The sequence below is a fragment of the Vigna unguiculata genome, chromosome 2 (genome assembly GCF_004118075.2).
Source record: "Vigna unguiculata cultivar IT97K-499-35 chromosome 2, ASM411807v1, whole genome shotgun sequence".
In the NCBI taxonomy this organism is placed as follows: Eukaryota; Viridiplantae; Streptophyta; class Magnoliopsida; order Fabales; family Fabaceae; genus Vigna; species Vigna unguiculata.
Window position 1 is genome coordinate 18,969,994 of NC_040280.1, and position 18,546 is coordinate 18,988,539.

Below are 18,546 nucleotides of genomic sequence, written 5' to 3' on the forward strand. Positions count from 1 at the left end.
TGATTTTTTTTCCTTTTATATTTTTTAAATTTTATCAACTAGGTTTCACTAATGTTTGCAAATTTAATAAATGTTTTGGTTCTCATGAAATTTTATTTGGTATTCCAATCTAAAATGTAAACAATTATAATTTATTTCAAAGTATTTGATATCAAAGAAACAATCATCCTCATAATATTGAATATTTGATAATTTTATGTTTCCTTTACCGTAATTTTTTATTATGTTATAAAAATTAATTAAAATTAATATAAAGTAGTAAGAAAATGGGTATGGGTATGAGTATGAGATTATACCTGTTATCCGGTGGGAATGGGGATGGGACAAAAGTTTGATACCCATTGGGTTTGGGTATGAGAATGTGGATGATTTTTTTTACGGGGATGAGTATGGGATAGCGAAACTCGTCCCCACCCCGCCCTGTTGTCATCCCTAGATGACACTAACCCAAGCTCCTAACTTTGGACTCTAATTGATTGAGAGAAAAGAACTAAACAAAATAATATTCACAGGGACCAAATTGAAAACAACCAATGATATGCTGACATGTGACACGACCAAGACCTGATATGTGACATTTTTTTTTGCATTAAAAAATAAAAAATTCCACAAATTGACACATAACAAGACATGACGTGAAATGTGATAGTTTATGTTTTTTTTTAACAAAAAAAGTTAAAAAATTAAAAAAATTAAAAATTTCACAAAATAACATGTGGTATGTACGAGCATGAAGTTAATGTGAACTTGACATAAATAATTAAATTGAACATTTTGAAAAAATTGGAAGACTAAATTGAACCTAAGAGAATAAAAATGAACCAAACTAAAAATTAAAGAAGTAAATCACTAATTGAGCCAAAATTAAATTAAGTATCTATTTAAAGTTTAGGTTATTCATTTTAAGAAAATTACCTTTAATAAATTATATATATATATATATATATATATATATATATTATTTCCCTTCATCATTTAATTCACTAATTTTATTGAACACTTATAATAATGTAATTAAATAATCTATGTACTCCAGAATTTATCTTGGGTCCTTTGTCTTCGCGTTGTTGTTTAAGACTAATTAATGTGAATGAAAAAAAGGAATAATTTAACATTTTAAGAAAAACATAAGAGAATTAATATCATTTGCCTTTAACAAATATATATATATATATATATATATATATATATATATATATATATATAATGATATTTCCCTTCATCGTTTAATTCACTAATTTAATTAAACACTTATAATTTAATTAACCAATCTAACTACTCATAATTTATCTTGGGGTCCACTGTCTTCGTTGTTATTTAAGACTAATTATAGTGTGAATGAAAAAAATAATTTAACATTTTTATTAAAAACAGTGAAATATATTATTAGACATAGTAATATAACTGTTGTGAAAAAAAAAACTAATATTTCAACTGTTATAAAATAAAGTTAATAAATAGAGAAGAATAAAAAAAATAATGGAGAGTAACTTTTACGTATATTTTATCATTTTATATTTATAGATACAAATTATAAAAATAAAGGATAGAAAATGAAATAGTTAATGCAAATATTATAAAATATTATAAAGACTAATTAATTATATGAGTAATCATAGTAAATCAATTTATCAATCATATGTATAAATATATCAAAACAATGGACGACTATTAATTCATAACACTCCTCTTTGAGTATCCATTAAGAGAATGTGTCTCATTGAAACCTTACTAGGAAAGTCTCTTTGGGATAAAAGCCTAGTGAAGGAAAATTAGTACAACATTCTATATTCTTTAATGCAGTATGAACCATTCTCTGGGTTCTACAATGTGATGCAAGCCCTGTTGATTATTTTCTATGGTTTTGGTTGGTACTGTGGCTATATTGATTTTCTAAATGTTTTATTGCGTTTTGTCGAGTGATCAATGATATGAGTTGGTGAAATTCTACTATGTAACTAGAACTGTCAAAATGGGTTGGAACTTGCGAGTCAACCCGACTCACCACGGGTTTGGGTCGGATTGGGTTGAAATTTTTTTACAAATTTCAATAGGGTTGATTTTTGACCCGGCTCATCCGGGTTGAACTCGTAGTGAGCCGGGTTGGCTCACCAACCCGCAAATAAAAGGTCACACAAATGTTTTCTGTTAAGTTGAGCTTTGCATTTGGGTCATGCTAAGTTGTTTTTTTAGCCAACACATAGATAATTTGTATTTTATGATTTTTGTTTGTATTTGGATTGTATTAAAGTTTAATTATATTTTAATTAGAATTATAATTTAGTTTTGACTGAAAAAAATAAAAAATTGTATTTTTTTTAATCAAGTGAGTTTGTGAGCCAATCTGTTTAACCTATCAACCCGTGATGAGCCGGGTCGGGTTCAATTTTTTTTGGCTCACTAATAAGTGAGTCGGGTTAGGTTGGCTCACTAAGTCATCAATCTGTGGTGGGTCGAGTTGGAGAGCTTCGTAACTGGATGTGGTCACACGTCTTAAACTATGAGTGGGGAGGTTCATAGAGGTTGGACTACGAGCGGGTAGATTCGAGAGGTTGGACCACGAGCGGGTAGGTTCGTGGAAGCATATGATATCCTTAAGGCCATGGTCGAGTATGTGCATGATGTGATGTGATGTGCTGGTCTCATATGGTTATGAGACTATGAATGTATTTTTATCTTGTGTTATAAGGTTTTAAAGGTGTCAGTATTGCCAAGTGAAGTTATTATTTCCTTTAGGTGAGGTATTTATGTGGTCTATGCATATTTTATTCTATTTGAATTCATCCTTTTTTTTTGTGTTTGACGATGATCGTGTGACTTGCCACACAGAAGCAGATGTTATTATAGGTGATGATGGCGAGGCATAGAGCCAGAGTGAGGGCTAGCTTGGGGAATCTTATTAAAGAAACAAGTTTTAGAATATTTGTATTTTGGATTTTCGATTTGTATTAAATTATTTATAAAGTATTGCCTCCTTATACGCAATTATTAAATTTTAAATTTTCCTGCGTTTGGGAATGGTATCAAATGTTGAATAGTGATTTTTAATGATATTTTGCTTGATTTGCTTTTTAACACTCTCATCACCAATGAGGTGATCAATAATGTTTCCATTTGGTTTAACAGAGAAAGCAACAATATAAAGATGAGTGACATCCATATCGTCATAATCAAAATTACTATCATCATAAGCAAAATGTGTTTCTATGTTCTTCTTTTTATTTTTTAAGATGTTTTAGCGCGCGACAAGTACAACTCAAATTACCTTTACCACCGTAATATAACTTATATTTTCATCTTGCCATTACTTTCACCTTTTTTTTTCCTTTTTTCACATTTTGTTTTACTTCTAATGATAAAATCCCTCTTTGAAATTTCCTTTATGACCATGTCCACAACCATGATCCCTAGCACGACCACAACCACAATCAAAGTCACGACTATGACCATGAAAATATAAATCAAAGATATATTGCGACATTTACTTTTGGGAATTGAGCATAGCCAATTCATCGGGTCTTATGATTTTTCATTCATCCATAAGAATACATGAAATAAATTCAAAATATTTGTGAACTCCCTTTCCACAATATTGTTGTTGCAGGAGGAAATTAGTTTCTTAATTGCTTTATTTATTTTTGTAATGGCAGCACCAAAACTCATTACATCTACATGTATTTCAGCATCTAATATTTAATATAAGTAATTCTTCCTTGTAATAATAAAGGACCACAAATTAGGTTTGACATGTTTAGAATTACCACATAAAATAAAATTGTAAATGAACAAAGGATTAGAAAGAGTCTAGATAAAGACACGTAAAATATTGTCTTTAAAGAGAAATTGCCTCCACTAGTACTCAATTGGTTGGAACATCATATTGATAACATGTTATAAAATAAAACTAATAATATAGAAAAAAAGATAAGAAAGAGAGAATGGGAAACAACTTTTACTTTTAGGTGTATCTTACTAGTTATACGAAAAGTCTCATTTCTAGATCAAAATGTAACCAATAACAAATAAAGAATACAAATTGTTAATAAAATATTTAAATCTGATAACGAGTAATCATAACAAATCAGTCAATTATAGCAGTCATTGTATCAAATCAATGAACCATTGATTCATAACATCAACTATTAATAATTTTCATCTTTTAATTAATTTTTAGGTTACATATTTCTTTTTTCAACGTAAGAAGAGAAGATAAGGAAGGAACATTACCTTAGTAGGAATTGCATTATATTTTCTCATACAAACAAAAAATTTAAATATGTCTTTTTGCTTTTAAATTATTTCAAAAATATATATTTTATTTTTAAATTAAACTATAAAATATTTAATATATACTTTTAGGTTACAAAGCTGATTTTTTTTACCCATATAAGAAGATAAAGAAGAAACATTACCTTTATCATACAAACAAAAAATTTAAATATATTTTTTTTGTTTTTAAATTATTGTAAGAAAATATATTTTATTTTTAAATTAAAATATAAAATATTTAATATGAAAGTAATGTAAAATATCATTCTAACAAATTATATGTGAAGTATGTTTTTAATAAAAAAAAAGAGAGATTCACACTTCATAATATAACACACACATATAATTTATTTAAAATATTATTTTATAAGACTTTTATATACAGCAAAAATAAATATTTTATAATTTAATTTAAAGATAAAACACATTATATATATATATAAATATATTTAATAAGAAAACATATTAACTAAATTAAAAAATTACTTAGATGAAGAAACCTTTTGTGTACCGCATAACATATACAACTAATAACTACCTTTGTCAAGCTGTTTTACTCTTTCAAAAACATAAAAAAAAGAAGTTAAATTGCAACCCAAAAGGTTAGTAATCAAACACTTAAAGCAATTCGGATGAAAAGCGCTTACGTACATTTCATAATTTCTTTTCTCGTAATGCAGTGTTCGTAATCTTCTTCGTCTCTCCTCTCTGAGAATAGAAACCCTTTCGCAATCTTACTTCAACCCATCTTCCACCTTTCAAACCTTTTCTGCATATTCTCGACCTTCAGGTAACTCTGGGTTTTCGATTTACTCCACTGTTTGAATCTGATTTGACAAAAATTGTTAATGGGGTGGTGGTATTTATGCAAAAGATGAAATCTTGTATGAGACTCGGGAATTGGTGGGTGCTGTCAGTAAAAGGTTAAGGAGTGGGAGTGTGACTTAGTGTGAATTGGTATTTTGGCACAACGTTAGTGTTGGCAAGTTTAAAGGATAGTGGATGAAACTCATCTATTAGTATCTGGCCGAGTTTACTGGCAAAGCAATTTTTTGAATCTTAATACAAATTATGTATTGAATTGAATGATGGTAATTATCACATCATTGCGTTTTTTCCCCCTTTCGTTTTTGTTATTGAAACTCATCTATTATTTTTATGTATTGAAACTCATCTATTAATTGATTGCTTATTTTGGTTAAGGTTTTATTACTCAATTCAGTTGAAACTACTTGTCTGTTGCTTGCTTCTTCAATTAAAGCGTGATATGTGGTTAAAGTGTAACATTCTTTTTCCTATTTGTTAGTTTTCATATCGACTCATGCGTCACTTTGCTAGTTTTCTTATTGGTTGCGTTTAATTCTCCAATTAGATGGATTACGTGAATATGGCCTCTTTCTGTATTTCTTTTATTTTATTTTTTTTCACATTCCGTTGTCCAGTAATTTTCTTGTTGGGGTGCCAATTTCAGGTTTTAATTTGAGAAAGGCACAACGTATGGATCACCTTAGATGCAGTTCTTGATCCGGTTATCACCTGTATGTCAAGGTTGTGGTGGAAATGAATGCTGAATATTGAATACTGATGGAGACTACCACAGTTAAGAGTAATTCTGTATCAGTATTGCAAGTGAGAAAATTATAATGCAATTGCTATGGATGAAACACAAGATCAGTATTATTCTCCCAGTCTACCTGAGATTTCCTTGTCTCGCGATGGCAGTGAGAGGTCTTATTCCAATGCGCAAATAAATCGTGGGAGTGGGATATCAGGCCTGAAGAAGAGAGGTCATGGAAGTCGATCTTGGATTAAAATTGGTCATGATGGGAATTTTGAGACAGTGAGACTTGACAAGGCAACTATAATGAGAAATTGTTCTTTGCCTTCTAGAGATCTCCGGCTATTGGATCCAATGTTTATTTATCCTTCAGCAATATTAGGACGGGAGAAGGCTATTGTAGTCAACCTTGAGCAAATTCGATGTATAATCACTGCTGATGAGGTCATCCTGATGAATTCATTGGATGGTAGTGTTGGTCAGTACAGGTCCGAATTATGCAGTCGCCTTAAGAATGAAAAAGCTGGTAAGGAAGGATTTCAGCTCATTGATGTAACATATAGATTTAGGTGCAAGGAAGACTCATAAAAAATGCCTTATATGTATCTAGGTTTATTGTGACGATTTTAACTTACCTATTTGTCTTTTCTGTTGGGACACTGTTAGGGAATGGATGAAGAATAATAACGGATTGACATTGAGTTTTCTTTTAGCTGTGGAGTCTTTTCTTCGTAATACTTAAATCTACTATATTTCCAAGCTATTAAGCACTTTTTTAAGCTTTTTGATGGAGATGATTACTGCATAGGATTGCTTACTTTGTCTTCCATTTTTTAACAGATGATCTACCTTTTGAAATTAGGGCACTGGAGTTGGCTCTAGAATTGACATGCACATCTTTAGATGCTCAGGTATAAATTGACCTAAAGGTCCACTTCGGGAATCTTCCACATTAGGGCTGTGAATGTGATAGTATATTTTCTAAATTTTTCTATTTTACATTGAAAATGGCAGCAATATACTTGATGCTTGTCAGTATTATGGTTAAATTACTTCAGGATTTATCATGTTGGAAATATTTTCATCATCCACTCTAAGTATTTCCCTGCAAATTCAAATAATCTATATAACTTGACCGTGATTATACTCTATTGACTGCCCACAATATTTTCCACCATTCACTGCAATCAAGATTCTGGCTGGTTAAAAAACCCTAGGATTAATTGTGCGTAGCACAAAGGTAATATAGTGTGCAAGGAGATTTGAAACACAAACAAAAGGGTGGTGGTCGTCTAGCTAATATCTTAGGAAATATAAGAAAACATCTATTATTAAGGAAAACTTTATCTCTTATTATACAGCCAAGGGACCTATTTGTATAGCATGAAACCCCTAATAAAAAAACAAATCCTAACCCTTAGCTCTATATATCCAAATCATCTAAAACCCTATAGAAACTAATAGGCATAAATAGAATAGACAGAAATCCATGGTAGCGACTAGTGCATGTCTCAGTGAAGGAGAACAGTTCTCAGAAGAATTAAGGCATCATAACTATCAAAACACAAGAATCCAATGAAAGAAGAGAGGAAAGGATAGAAGGAATTGTCTGGTGTATGCAAAATCTGTCTTAAACGATGTTATTTATAGACATATGGAATAATTCTCATTAATCATTAAATAAGAAATGAACGGGCAGATAAAAATGTTAAATACCAAGACATTAGTACGCATTAAATAAAAATATATCTCACAGAGTAATGGCGCAAAAGCATAGTATGACACTTTGAATAATGGTAACATAAAAAAACCGTAACCTGACTCAATATAGTGGCTTTGCATCAAAAAGTATTTTAATTAAATCACATTGTAGCAACATTTATGTGTCCCTCCATCACATGTGCAATGGAAAATCGAAGCAAGGCAATGTCAACCACTTGTCTTTTTGAAATACCTGAACTTAACATCATGAATGGCATGTGGGTAGTACTCTGCTACATCAGCTCATCAGTATCAAGTTATAGTACCTTGATTAAAAGTCCAGGTGTCTGACATATAATTATGTATGACTCCTCTTTGTCCCACGTCAATTTCTACCCTATCATTGTTTATGGTAGAATAAAAATTGGGGGTGGGGGGATAACGTTGCCAATGATCTTTGATTGTCAGGATAACAAACTTGAATTTTGGTTGTGGCTGCTATCATCATCTGATGTGTGCAATTAGCAATTAGCAATTACCAATTACCAATGTTGCAGGACTCTTAATCCATAGACGACAAATTAAGAGGGTGAAAAAATGTAGAATAAGAGTAAAAATGAAGTAGTGCACAATGGAGTAATTTGCAGATACAAACACAAGGATGTCAATTGTAGATGAATCTATGGTTCGGGACTCAGTTGTGTTGAATTACTATAATTCCAAATTCCCATATAAAAGGCAAGTTCCTATCATTAGCTAAGTATTTCAACTAATTCTCTTGGAAACTAGGTCACATTTGTAATGATCCAATTCCTAACCAAATCAATTTTTGGCTCATAAAATTATCTAGAAAAGCGTTAAGTAATAAGAGATTGTTGGATGCTAATCCATTAACCAATTGAGGTAAGAAGAGTTACCGTTTGGTTATATCTTACCGTTTGGTTATTGAATAACCATTGACCTGATTTGCCTCATATATATGATGATTAATTGTGTCATAATTAATAAATCCATGCTCATACATCTAAGAATGGCCAATTGAATGCAGCTAAGTGCAATGTAACAAACCTAATGAACAGAAATACATAATATATTTAAAACTGGAAAGATCCACAATCAAATCTGAGTCCACCATAGCCCAAACTGTGGATTTAGATATAAAATGAAATATTGCCTGGTACTCAAACATATATTTTCAACCATAAAGATCCAAAAGATGGTAGAAAAAGAGAATAAACAAATAAAATCCCTTTCTCCATGCAGCAATGAACTCAAATCTTTAAGAGTACTTGCTTGAAGTTTTGAGATTATATTGAATAATTTATACTAGAGTTCTATAAAAGCTAAAAAATAAAAATAAAAATCCAAAATTTAAGGTATATTCATAAATAATGGATAGAAGTTATACTTTAGGGGAAGTGCCTTTGATTAGGATTTTGAAAGACTTTTTTATGAAAAATTCTTCTGGTATCGAATCAAGACTCTTGAATGATATAAATAAGCATTGTGATATTCAGTTAAATTATCAGAATTTATTTAAGGAAACCAGCAAAATATATAAGTTTGTTGGCATTAAAATGTATACAAATTTTGACGTATTATTTTTAAGACAAATTTTGTATTACTTTTTAATATGTATAAATATTATACCATCAAACAATCTCACCCAAAACCTTGAGACTTTGCTTGACTTTTTTTCCCCAGCTTGTTTTATCTCTCTTTGTTTAAATCCATATAGACATTCATCTGTGGCAATTGATAACTTAATTTGCAAGAATATCATTACGATAAATTTCTATTGAACCTGGTGTCGAATCTTCAACTTTGGTATTACTACATAACAAAGGTCATAATTTTAAATATATTCTTCATACCCAATTCATACCCAAGAGTAGAACGAGAAGTGCTGCTACACTGATTGATGTAAGGAGAAAAGGATTTTTCACCCTGTTTTCAGTTTTTCCTGCTACGCTAACTAACCACTGCAATAATGGCAATAACTCTGGGTTGAATTATATCTGCTATTGTGAACTATTGACAATTTATGTTTGTGATGCTCCAAGATTGACCAAGATGACAAAATATTGTGAATGATGAGTAAAAAATTCTAGGTATTATGAATGATGATAAGATGATCGAAGATGAGTGTATCCAATCTATAGTTCCTACTCTTTTGATACGGATAGAAAGAGGATTACTTCATTATATCCACCAAATTTGGGATTGAGATTCGATATATTTTGTTTGGATAGAGTTTCTTTAAATTCATGCCTCAATAGATATCTCTATAATTTTCTTCAAGAAACCCTTTTTGTTAATAATATCTTCATAACATCATTTGGGTTAATATCTCCATCAAATGTGCTTACCTATTTTTCATCTGAACTCATCGAATTCATTACTTTTGCTGTAAAACAAGAGAAATTGGGCAAAAACCAATGCAAGATTTAAAATTAACATATGAAGTTTCATGATATCCCTCAAGAAATCCATAGGAATGAAGGTTTATCACTGTTCTCATATCTTAATTTTATCTTAGGACCTAGGTCATCGAAGTGCAAATTTCAGTGGCTCAAGACTAGGTATAGTCGTATAGCTTGTATGTTTGCAAATTGTTGTTTCAGCGTTGGAATTCAGGTCATTATGTTTATGTCACATTATATGCATAGCTTAAGGCACTAGAAAAAGATGCTGAATAAGCTTCCAGCCTTATGCAATTAAATTGTTATCTTGAATCCCGTATATTAAGAAGGTTGTTATTTGACAGGTAAACGAACTGGAAATGGAAATATATCCTGTGCTAGATGAACTAGCCTCATCTATCAGTACTTTAAATCTGGAACGTGTTAGGAGATTTAAAGGTCACCTGCTTGCTTTGACTCAACGAGTTCAGAAGGTTGATCAATGTTGAATTATTATCCTTGATTACTATCCTCAATTTTTCTGTCTTTCTATTACCTGCAACCAGTAACTTGTTAATTCCCAGGTTCGTGATGAAATTGAACATCTTATGGATGATGATGGTGACATGGCTGAGATGTGTCTAACGGAGAAAAAGAGAAGATCTGATACTTGCACTATTAATGATTGTTTTCAAACTAATGCATCTGGTGGATTGACTTCAAAGTCAGCTCCTGCTTCACCCGAGCGAACGACTAGTGGAGTCCAGATGTTGCAAAGGGCTTTCAGCAGCATTGGAAATTCTAGCAAACCTGGTAGCTCAATGGTGTCTTCTGATAATGGGGAAAAGATTGAGCCACTCGAAATGTTGCTTGAAGCATATTTTGTAGTCATTGATAATACTCTTAACACACTATTATCGGTATGAGAAGTTTGACCTACTCAGCTGTAGCATTACAATCTACCCATGTTGCTTATAACATAGGGTATCTTATGTTGGATATCATAGTATTGGGTAATATAGCTAAGGTACTCATATAAACATTAAATTAGCTCAGGCAAGCCTTCTCCCAATCAACCCGTTGCATTATGAATTTTTCTTATGAGTAGCAGCCACAGTGACATTTTATATTAACTAATAGCATATGGTTTTATTATTTAGGCGCTTCATGCAAATGCTAAATATTTTTTTTTCTGCTGGTAATGCAGCTCAAAGAATACATTGACGACACAGAAGATTTTATCAACATAAAATTGGTAAGCTGACATTAACAGTTTGCAACATTCTGCTGAATATTCCTTCAATTCTTTGATGCTCTAAACTGTGTCCACAGGCAGCATTACTTTTCACTCTATTTATTACAGGGAAATATTCAGAACCAGCTAATACAGTTTGAGCTGCTTCTTACAGCTGCTACGTTGGTAGCTGCAGTATTTACTGCTGTAGCAGGTGTATTTGGAATGAACTTTGAAACCACAGTTTTTGACTATCCATCTGGATTCAATTTGGTTTTGGTAATTACTGGTATTGCTTGTATAGCATTGTATTTTGCTCTCCTATCTTATTTTAGGTACAAGAAAGTGCTTGCAACTTAAACTTCAATACCAATAAATTGAGTGTGCGTTCGCATTGGTCAAGATGACAGCTTGCACCCGAATATAACATCTATCTGCTTGTGGAAGATAATTTTTTCATAATTCACTGCTTCAACATTGATGGATAAACTGAATTTTTCACCATTTCATCAATCAAGATGCCATTGTTATACTTGGGCAACTATCCATGGTGCAGGCCAATATGTCTCTATAATCGCGTGATATATTGAAAGAGTCATAAACTTTCCCATCTCGGCTCTTCTTGTACTCAAACAACAAATTTGAGTGATCAAAAGCAGTTAGTTTTACAAATCCATAGTCATAGTCTTTAAAAATGCTCCATTTGGTTTTGATGGAAGTAAATGTTGAAAGGCTAGCTCCACCACCACCAGCAACAATATGTATTGTCCCCTTTAAGGTTCCCTTATAGTGGTGTTTCTCTTCATTAGTGCAGATATTCTGTTGCAAAATGTAAAAGATAGTTGTTAGTAGAGAAAATTCACATTGTCGTACCGATTTTCAGGTTTAAATAATGCTATTTGTGGCATGTAAAATGTTATCTGTTTCATTTTTGTCAAGAAGAGCACAGTAGGGATTAGGGAACTTGACATTTTGATTTCTTTACGCCTAATTCTTGATGTGTGTTAATCTAAATATTAGCTTTATATTAAAAAAAATTGAATGGAAGAAAGCACATGGTTGTAGAAACCTGGTATATGGGGCATGTCCTCTCATAATTGTGCACATGGCCATATATGGCAATGTCCACCTTGTACTTCTGCCATAGCTTTTGAAGGCTCTCTCTCCCCATTGGTTCAGCAAATGATCCCTCTTCTGCATAACAGATACAAGAGGAGTATCCAAGTACCCTATGTGCAAGGAAAATTAGCCACGGCTGTTTTTGTCTGTCAACTGAAGCGAAACAATGCTCAATGAACTTGTATTGTTCTGTTCCTTCTCTCCAATCATGTTCAGTGTCAGCAATACAGAAGCGGAACATGCCATAGTCAATTGAATACCTGGTGAAAGAAGTAGAAATGTAACATGTTCCAAATACCTGATGTGTTGAATATTCTATAGTACCTAAAGCTTTTAAACCAAAAGCAACCATTAGTGAACTTTATTATAAAATTATTACAATGCCTCATTACATTATCCTTCCAGATACTAAAATGTAATATTTTGCCATAACTAAAATAAATGATATTCCTTATCACTAAGCTTTACATATTGAACCTACCTCGTTATCTTTTCCCTCCTATTTACTTTCAATCTAAAGAGAGTATGAATGAACCCTTAATTTAGATCTTGATGCCTAATAACTCAGACTAACTGCATATTTTAGGAACTGATGATAATATATGATTAATACAAGGTGGTGGTTCTTTTTGCTTTACTCTTTTATGTTGATGGCATTACCCTTTATTCATTTTTTAACTGCTATTCCAAAACAAAATAAAAATGTCACCATTTCTTCAAAATTTTAATTCCAGAACGTAATGTATATTCTATAAGCGAGTAGTAAGCTCTAGCAACATTCTTTTCCCCTGAATCACTTCACAGTTCAAATTCAGGAAGAGAGTTTTAATATTTCTTGGGATTAACTTTTCAAAAGTGATTTGTAAACCCTTTCTGGGTTAAATGGGAATAGTTTTGGAGTAATAGTTAAAAAAAAAGGGCAGCATCATTAACAAAAAAGAGATGGTGCAAAAATGTAAAGCCTTAGAATGAATTATTTTGACTATTTACACTTCATTGAATAACATTGCAATTCTTAGTAATTCATTTTGTTCATACCCAAATCATGAAACATCATTAAAACCAACAGAAGGTAAACTTTCTACACAGGAAACATCATACAATTTACAAAATTTATTTTAGTGATTATCATCTCAAATAGACGTCATATTATCATACCAAACCTTAGCCCTGTTTGAAGCAGGGTTGTAGAACATAGTCTGTGCCAACACACCACATTCTCCTCCAGAATCCATGTTCTCGTAAAAGGATCCTGTTCCAGGCCAGTCTCGTTCATGGTTCCCACTGGCCAAAGACACCACAAGAGCATGACTATCATAAATAAATAAAATAAAACACATCCTAGACTAATTTTTTGGTAAGCTGTATAAAAACCTTGCAGTCATGTAAGGCACAGCTGATGCAATTGGCTCCACCTGTGCTGTAAATTGATCCCATTGAGAAAGGTAACCATTTGCATAACATATATCTCCAATATGGAAAACAAGGTCAATGTTTTCCAAGTCCTGGATAAGCTGCAGAGTAGTGTTTATTGAGCCATGCTGAAAATTGTTGTATTCGTTGGAACCATCAACTTCCTCCTGCATGATTAACTATCAATCAAATACTCATAATTGATCTCATAGGCACAAGGTTTTGAATATAGTCGTGCTTAGTCTCATCAAGATTGTTGATATAGATGAAAATTACAGACAAATATGATTGATGCAATTACAATTGCAACCATTGTATTGCTAACAACTATATCTTATCTTACACTTAAACAATTATCCCCTTAATATGCAGAACACATGAAACTATATCTGCCTCTTGAAGAATGAGTAAGGAAACAAGTCTTCTCATAAGCATTCATTCATTCTATAGTACATTCTTTGGTTTGAAACCATAGACTAGAATTTTGAATGTCCAGCAAGATAGAATTGATATAATATACTGAGTATATGCATATATCACAATTTTAGATATCAAATTATCAGCATATACTAAGAAACATGACAGATGTCATCCATTGAATATATGAATGCATAACTTTTTCGTAACAGTTCAAACCTTTCCCATATCTCCAAATATGACAACACGTTGTAAGGACTTCTGTCCAGGAAAAGGAGGTGCTCTAAACTGATAGTTTCCGCTCCAGATAAATGTACCATTGTTTAATTTGTGTCCTATCGTGTACTCATATCTGCACAATAAGCAGAAAGCACAATTAAATTGTCAAGACTTCATTATAGCAAACAAAATTTAAGTAGAAAATATGGTGCAACGCAATAGGTTTTACCTAGTTTGGAGCTCAATAACAAAATAATAGTTATTTTTCATTGGCTAACAGATCTAAATCAAGCTGAAATCTATGGCATACAGTGACAATGCAACAAGATAACAAGAATCTACTAGGTGGTGTTCAACCATAATAGATAAGAATATCAAATAAAAATTGGTGGCTTCAGAGTGAAATTCTCACAATTAATGAAAAGGTAACGTACTTTAAGGTAAATCAAAACCTAAATATCAGATTCATGGATATGCCGGACACCTTTCCAAGGGAAACATAAAACTAAAAAGTGCTTAAAACTAGGCCTAATCTAGAAATAACATACATTCTATTGGGCCACAGCTCTTTTAGATGACTTGTGTGTATATATCCAGGGTCACGCCATCCCACTGTTCTTGCTGGTGCACCTGTTCAGAAATAGATAGTCGTTGTGTGCAATGAGAAACCTTTTTGAAAAAGAAAATCCATCAAACTGAACGATGAGTGCTTAAATTTACAGGTAGATGAGTTCCCTTACCACACATGCTATCGCTAGTGAAAGTCAGTGTCTCAGCAGGTGAATGCATATGATCCCCTCCTTTTAGACCCCATTGAACAAAAGGTTCAGCATCACTGATCCCGTATCCACTTGTCCATGTTACACTCATCTGATTTAAGTTCATAGTTATACTGTTTTATTTTGATAAAATGAAAGAAACCATTTGATGAAAAACAGCAAATGTAACAAAAATGTAATTTAAAGTAAAACTAAAAGAGATAGTAGCAGCATGCTGTATGGTTTTTTCCTTCAAAAGTTCACATAACATTTGCTAACATAGGAAAATTTCATCTGTGTAAGTTTTATGCAATCTAGGACTTGAGAATAAGAACTAACCTCGTTCCATGACTTTCCTAGTGCCAGGCGGGGGTAAACTGGAGCATTTGGATTAGCAAAAGCTATTTTATTTGACACTGCCACAAGCTTTGGCTGTCATGAGGTAAATACAAACGAATGAGAAATTGCATTTAGCCATTTCATAATTGATGAACAAATTAGGAGTCTTTACAATTCATGTAAACATAGATAGAATGGGAATAGAAAAATCGGAAAAGAGGTAATGCTAAGACTTCCACAGTATCTTAAGGAAAATATGACTGATAGAAAAGCAGAGCAAAAGTGTACAAAAAATGCATGCAGAGAAAGGGAAACAAATAAAAAATGATAATTGCTACTCATCCTTGAAGTAGCCGTTAAAGGAATTTGCTAACTTCCATTCACTGTTCAAAAAAGAAAAACAAATATGGCAATATTCTCACGGACCAAATCTACTTCGAAATGATTTGTGAATGCAACGTGATTTGTAGAAGAATAAAAATCAAAGAATATTAGCATCCACTTAATCAAGCAAGTTCAAACTAATGATGGCCTACATTTGACAAGCCACCAGAAAATAGTGCAAATGAGAAATCTGATCTCTGATTGATCAACCGAAGCTTCAGAAACCCTTTTCCATGTACTTTGTATAGGGGGCTTGAGTAATTTGCATATTGATACTGCACAATGGGGTAAACATTCGTTAGACCTTCACTTCGACATTTTCTTTGATAACTTTCCCTAGCTTCAAGAAAAGCTACAGAAAAAAACAGTTGTGCTGTGGTGATGTCAGTACTAAACATAGTACAGGTCAGTGGTACCTTAATGGGCGCAGAACACAATAGTGGTGGATAGACTCTACGGTTTTCTTTTGGACATGTGGAAGCACTGAAATGCCAAAAACAGGAGCAATCAATTAAAACTCAGCAACCAGGGTTGTAACAAGGCAATAATTTGATTGAAACAATGAAATAGAACCTTTATAGGGTTCTAGGGCAAGATTTAAGAAAGGCATCTATTTTGAATGTTACCTAAAGTTTGCAGGAGAGAATACTCCAATCCAATCATCAATGGATGGAATTGGAGAACTGTACTCTAGGGTTATCCACTCAGCAGTTTGCCCCTATAAAAGAATCCAGTAAAACTTACATCAGCAATGAGGCAATATGCAATATAGCAATAATATGGAAACTAAAACAAGTTGGTTATCATCAAGAGAGTTTACAAGTGACACTGCTGATGAATGAATTTATAGTGTCAAAACTTACTTCTTGTCCAAGAATAGCTGGAGATGCTTTGATGTAAGCAAGGTCAAGAAGTGACACTGTTGCCTTATGAACAGCTACTTTTGAAAGAGGCTGATCTCCATGTGACCACACCCTTTGGAGCATGGTACAAACCAGTAGAAAGGCCAAGGAGACAAACTTGGATTCTCCCATTTCAGGTAGCTGTTTGAGCATGATCTTTGATTAATTACACCTCATTCTATATGTAATTACAAAAATAGACTATATTCTTGTTGCAAATTCTAACCCAGATTCACAAAACTTGGTTATGCACAGTCAAGTATGTCTTATAATATATACTATATGCTACTTATCCTTTCCCCAACTAACCCAAAAGTCATGTAGCAGAAAAACAGAAAAGATAATGGCAAATTATAGAATATGAAAGGCAACTACAACTTTTCTAAGAAGTAGATGAGATTAGAGTTCACTTGCCTTCAATAATCTTAATTGGTTTCTTGAAATTCAAAAGGGTGATTTTAATTTCAGAGAGAGATATTTCACAGGACAATAATCTGCAGGATAAATCGTGGGAGCAAAAACCAAAGATGCCACTTTCACTAATCAACAATGTTTTAACTAAGCTTCAATTAACAAATATAAACTACTGAACACGTGTACCACTTGTTATATCTGTCAGATATATGAAATTTTTAATAAATGGCTGAAATTTGCAAGCTGCAACTTGTTGAAAGGGTGAGTGTGCTATTTTTTTTGAAAATTGCTTAGTCGTCCCTAATCAGAGTTGCTTTTTCTCATTCATCTCCTCAAAGGGTTGATCTTCCTTCTTTCCTTTTTGTCATTTCTCAATCAAACACACAAAAAAGTCTCTTTCTTTTAGCTGAGTTGGGTTGATTGCGTAGAAAGAAGAATGAGAATATTTCTTTTAATTAAAATTGATTGTTAAATAACAAGCCTTTCTATAAATCGACTTGTTAAAACTTTAGATAGAAAAAAGTAAGGAGAAAAAAAAAACAAAAATATTTGTTATAAGCTACGGATAACTTCAATAACCTTATTTTTCAATTTTTATATAAAAATTATTTTTGTTTTTACATATTTTAGAGTACCAGAAAGTTTGTTTAATTTTGTTCAAAGTTTTCTTTCAAAACTTGTATGGAGAAATTTATTTAAATATGCCCTAACAATAGTTGGTATAATTAAATTATGTTCGAAGAAAATCATTAAAATGTCTTTTGTGGTAAATATGCTTGCATAAAAAAATTATGCAAAATTATGGAAATATTTTGATTATTTAAAACTATATAATTTTAAGTTTTTAAAAAATAAAGTTTAAAATAATTCGTACTCTGTTTTTTGTCTTTGAATCTATCATGATTCTCTACTTAAAGTATTTCGGACAAATTAGAAATTTTAAAAATAAAAAAATAATTAAATTTTTTATAAATTAAAAAATATAAATTAATTTGCATAATTTTTTTAATAAATTTTTATTTTTAAATTTATGAATAAACTAATATTAACTTAGGAATAATTTTACCCTATTTTTTTTTTCTCATCGAGAAGTAATTACGAAAAAAAGGTCTATCGTGTACATAATATCTAACAAATAAGGATTTAAACTCCTAACCACGTTGACAAATTTTGTATCAATAATATCATATCAATCTCATAACATTAATTTGTAGGAGATTTTAAATTTAAAATTACATTTGCCATTCAGAGTTTTAAATATTTAAACTACATCATAAATTTTGTAATGTTAAGTCATATATCCTATTTCATAAATATTCTATATAGGTATTCTATATCAATTATTTGTTGAGGTGAGTTAATAATTTTGTTACTAATACGTTAATATGTTAGTTAAATTTAAAAAAAATATATATTA

General features: G+C 31.7%; 2 protein-coding genes across 3 annotated transcripts; one reads left to right on the top strand and one right to left on the bottom strand.

Annotated features, from left to right (window-relative positions):
- Positions 1-4,852: 4,852 nt before the first annotated feature.
- LOC114173262 (magnesium transporter MRS2-5) lies at positions 4,853-12,144 on the top strand. Of its 2 annotated transcripts, XM_028057536.1 has the most exons (8): positions 4,853-4,871; positions 4,950-5,059; positions 5,741-6,353; positions 6,668-6,738; positions 10,296-10,424; positions 10,515-10,850; positions 11,138-11,185; positions 11,294-12,144. In XM_028057536.1, exons 3-8 carry the CDS (start codon positions 5,924-5,926, stop codon positions 11,522-11,524), a joined length of 1,245 nt encoding a protein of 414 aa, XP_027913337.1. In that variant the 5' UTR covers positions 4,853-4,871; positions 4,950-5,059; positions 5,741-5,923; the 3' UTR covers positions 11,525-12,144. The 2 variants fall into 2 exon arrangements, with proteins under 2 accessions (XP_027913337.1, XP_027913336.1); XM_028057535.1 differs by lacking the exon at positions 4,853-4,871 and having other exon boundaries at positions 4,880-5,059.
- On the bottom strand, positions 11,481-17,291 carry LOC114173261 (probable inactive purple acid phosphatase 1). The gene is made up of 13 exons (XM_028057534.1): positions 17,130-17,291; positions 16,677-16,856; positions 16,440-16,531; positions 16,230-16,296; positions 15,966-16,088; positions 15,430-15,522; positions 15,073-15,202; positions 14,881-14,962; positions 14,333-14,465; positions 13,658-13,863; positions 13,442-13,567; positions 12,234-12,543; positions 11,481-11,983 (listed from the first exon to the last, which is right to left on the bottom strand). The coding sequence occupies exons 2-13, from the start codon at positions 16,845-16,847 to the stop codon at positions 11,678-11,680; spliced, it is 1,839 nt and encodes a 612-aa protein (XP_027913335.1). The 5' UTR covers positions 16,848-16,856; positions 17,130-17,291; the 3' UTR covers positions 11,481-11,677.
- Between the last annotated feature and the right edge of the window lie 1,255 nt (positions 17,292-18,546).

What these genes read in the sequence shown, in the direction of transcription:
- LOC114173261 (XM_028057534.1), bottom strand. Translation starts at nt 16,847, where the DNA reads ATGGGAGAATCCAAGTTTGTCTCCTTGGCCTTTCTACTGGTTTGTACC. An exon ending in CAGCTATTCTTGGACAAGAA is followed by an intron (nt 16,532 to 16,676) that starts GTAAGTTTTGAC and finishes ATTCTTTTATAG; the next exon opens with GGGCAAACTGCTGAGTGGAT. An exon ending in GTGCCTTACATGACTGCAAG is followed by an intron (nt 13,568 to 13,657) that starts GTTTTTATACAG and finishes GTCTTTGGCCAG; the next exon opens with TGGGAACCATGAACGAGACT.
- LOC114173262 (XM_028057536.1), top strand. Translation starts at nt 5,924, where the DNA reads ATGGATGAAACACAAGATCAGTATTATTCTCCCAGTCTACCTGAGATT. An exon ending in TGACTCAACGAGTTCAGAAG is followed by an intron (nt 10,425 to 10,514) that starts GTTGATCAATGT and finishes GTTAATTCCCAG; the next exon opens with GTTCGTGATGAAATTGAACA. An exon ending in ATTTTATCAACATAAAATTG is followed by an intron (nt 11,186 to 11,293) that starts GTAAGCTGACAT and finishes TATTTATTACAG; the next exon opens with GGAAATATTCAGAACCAGCT.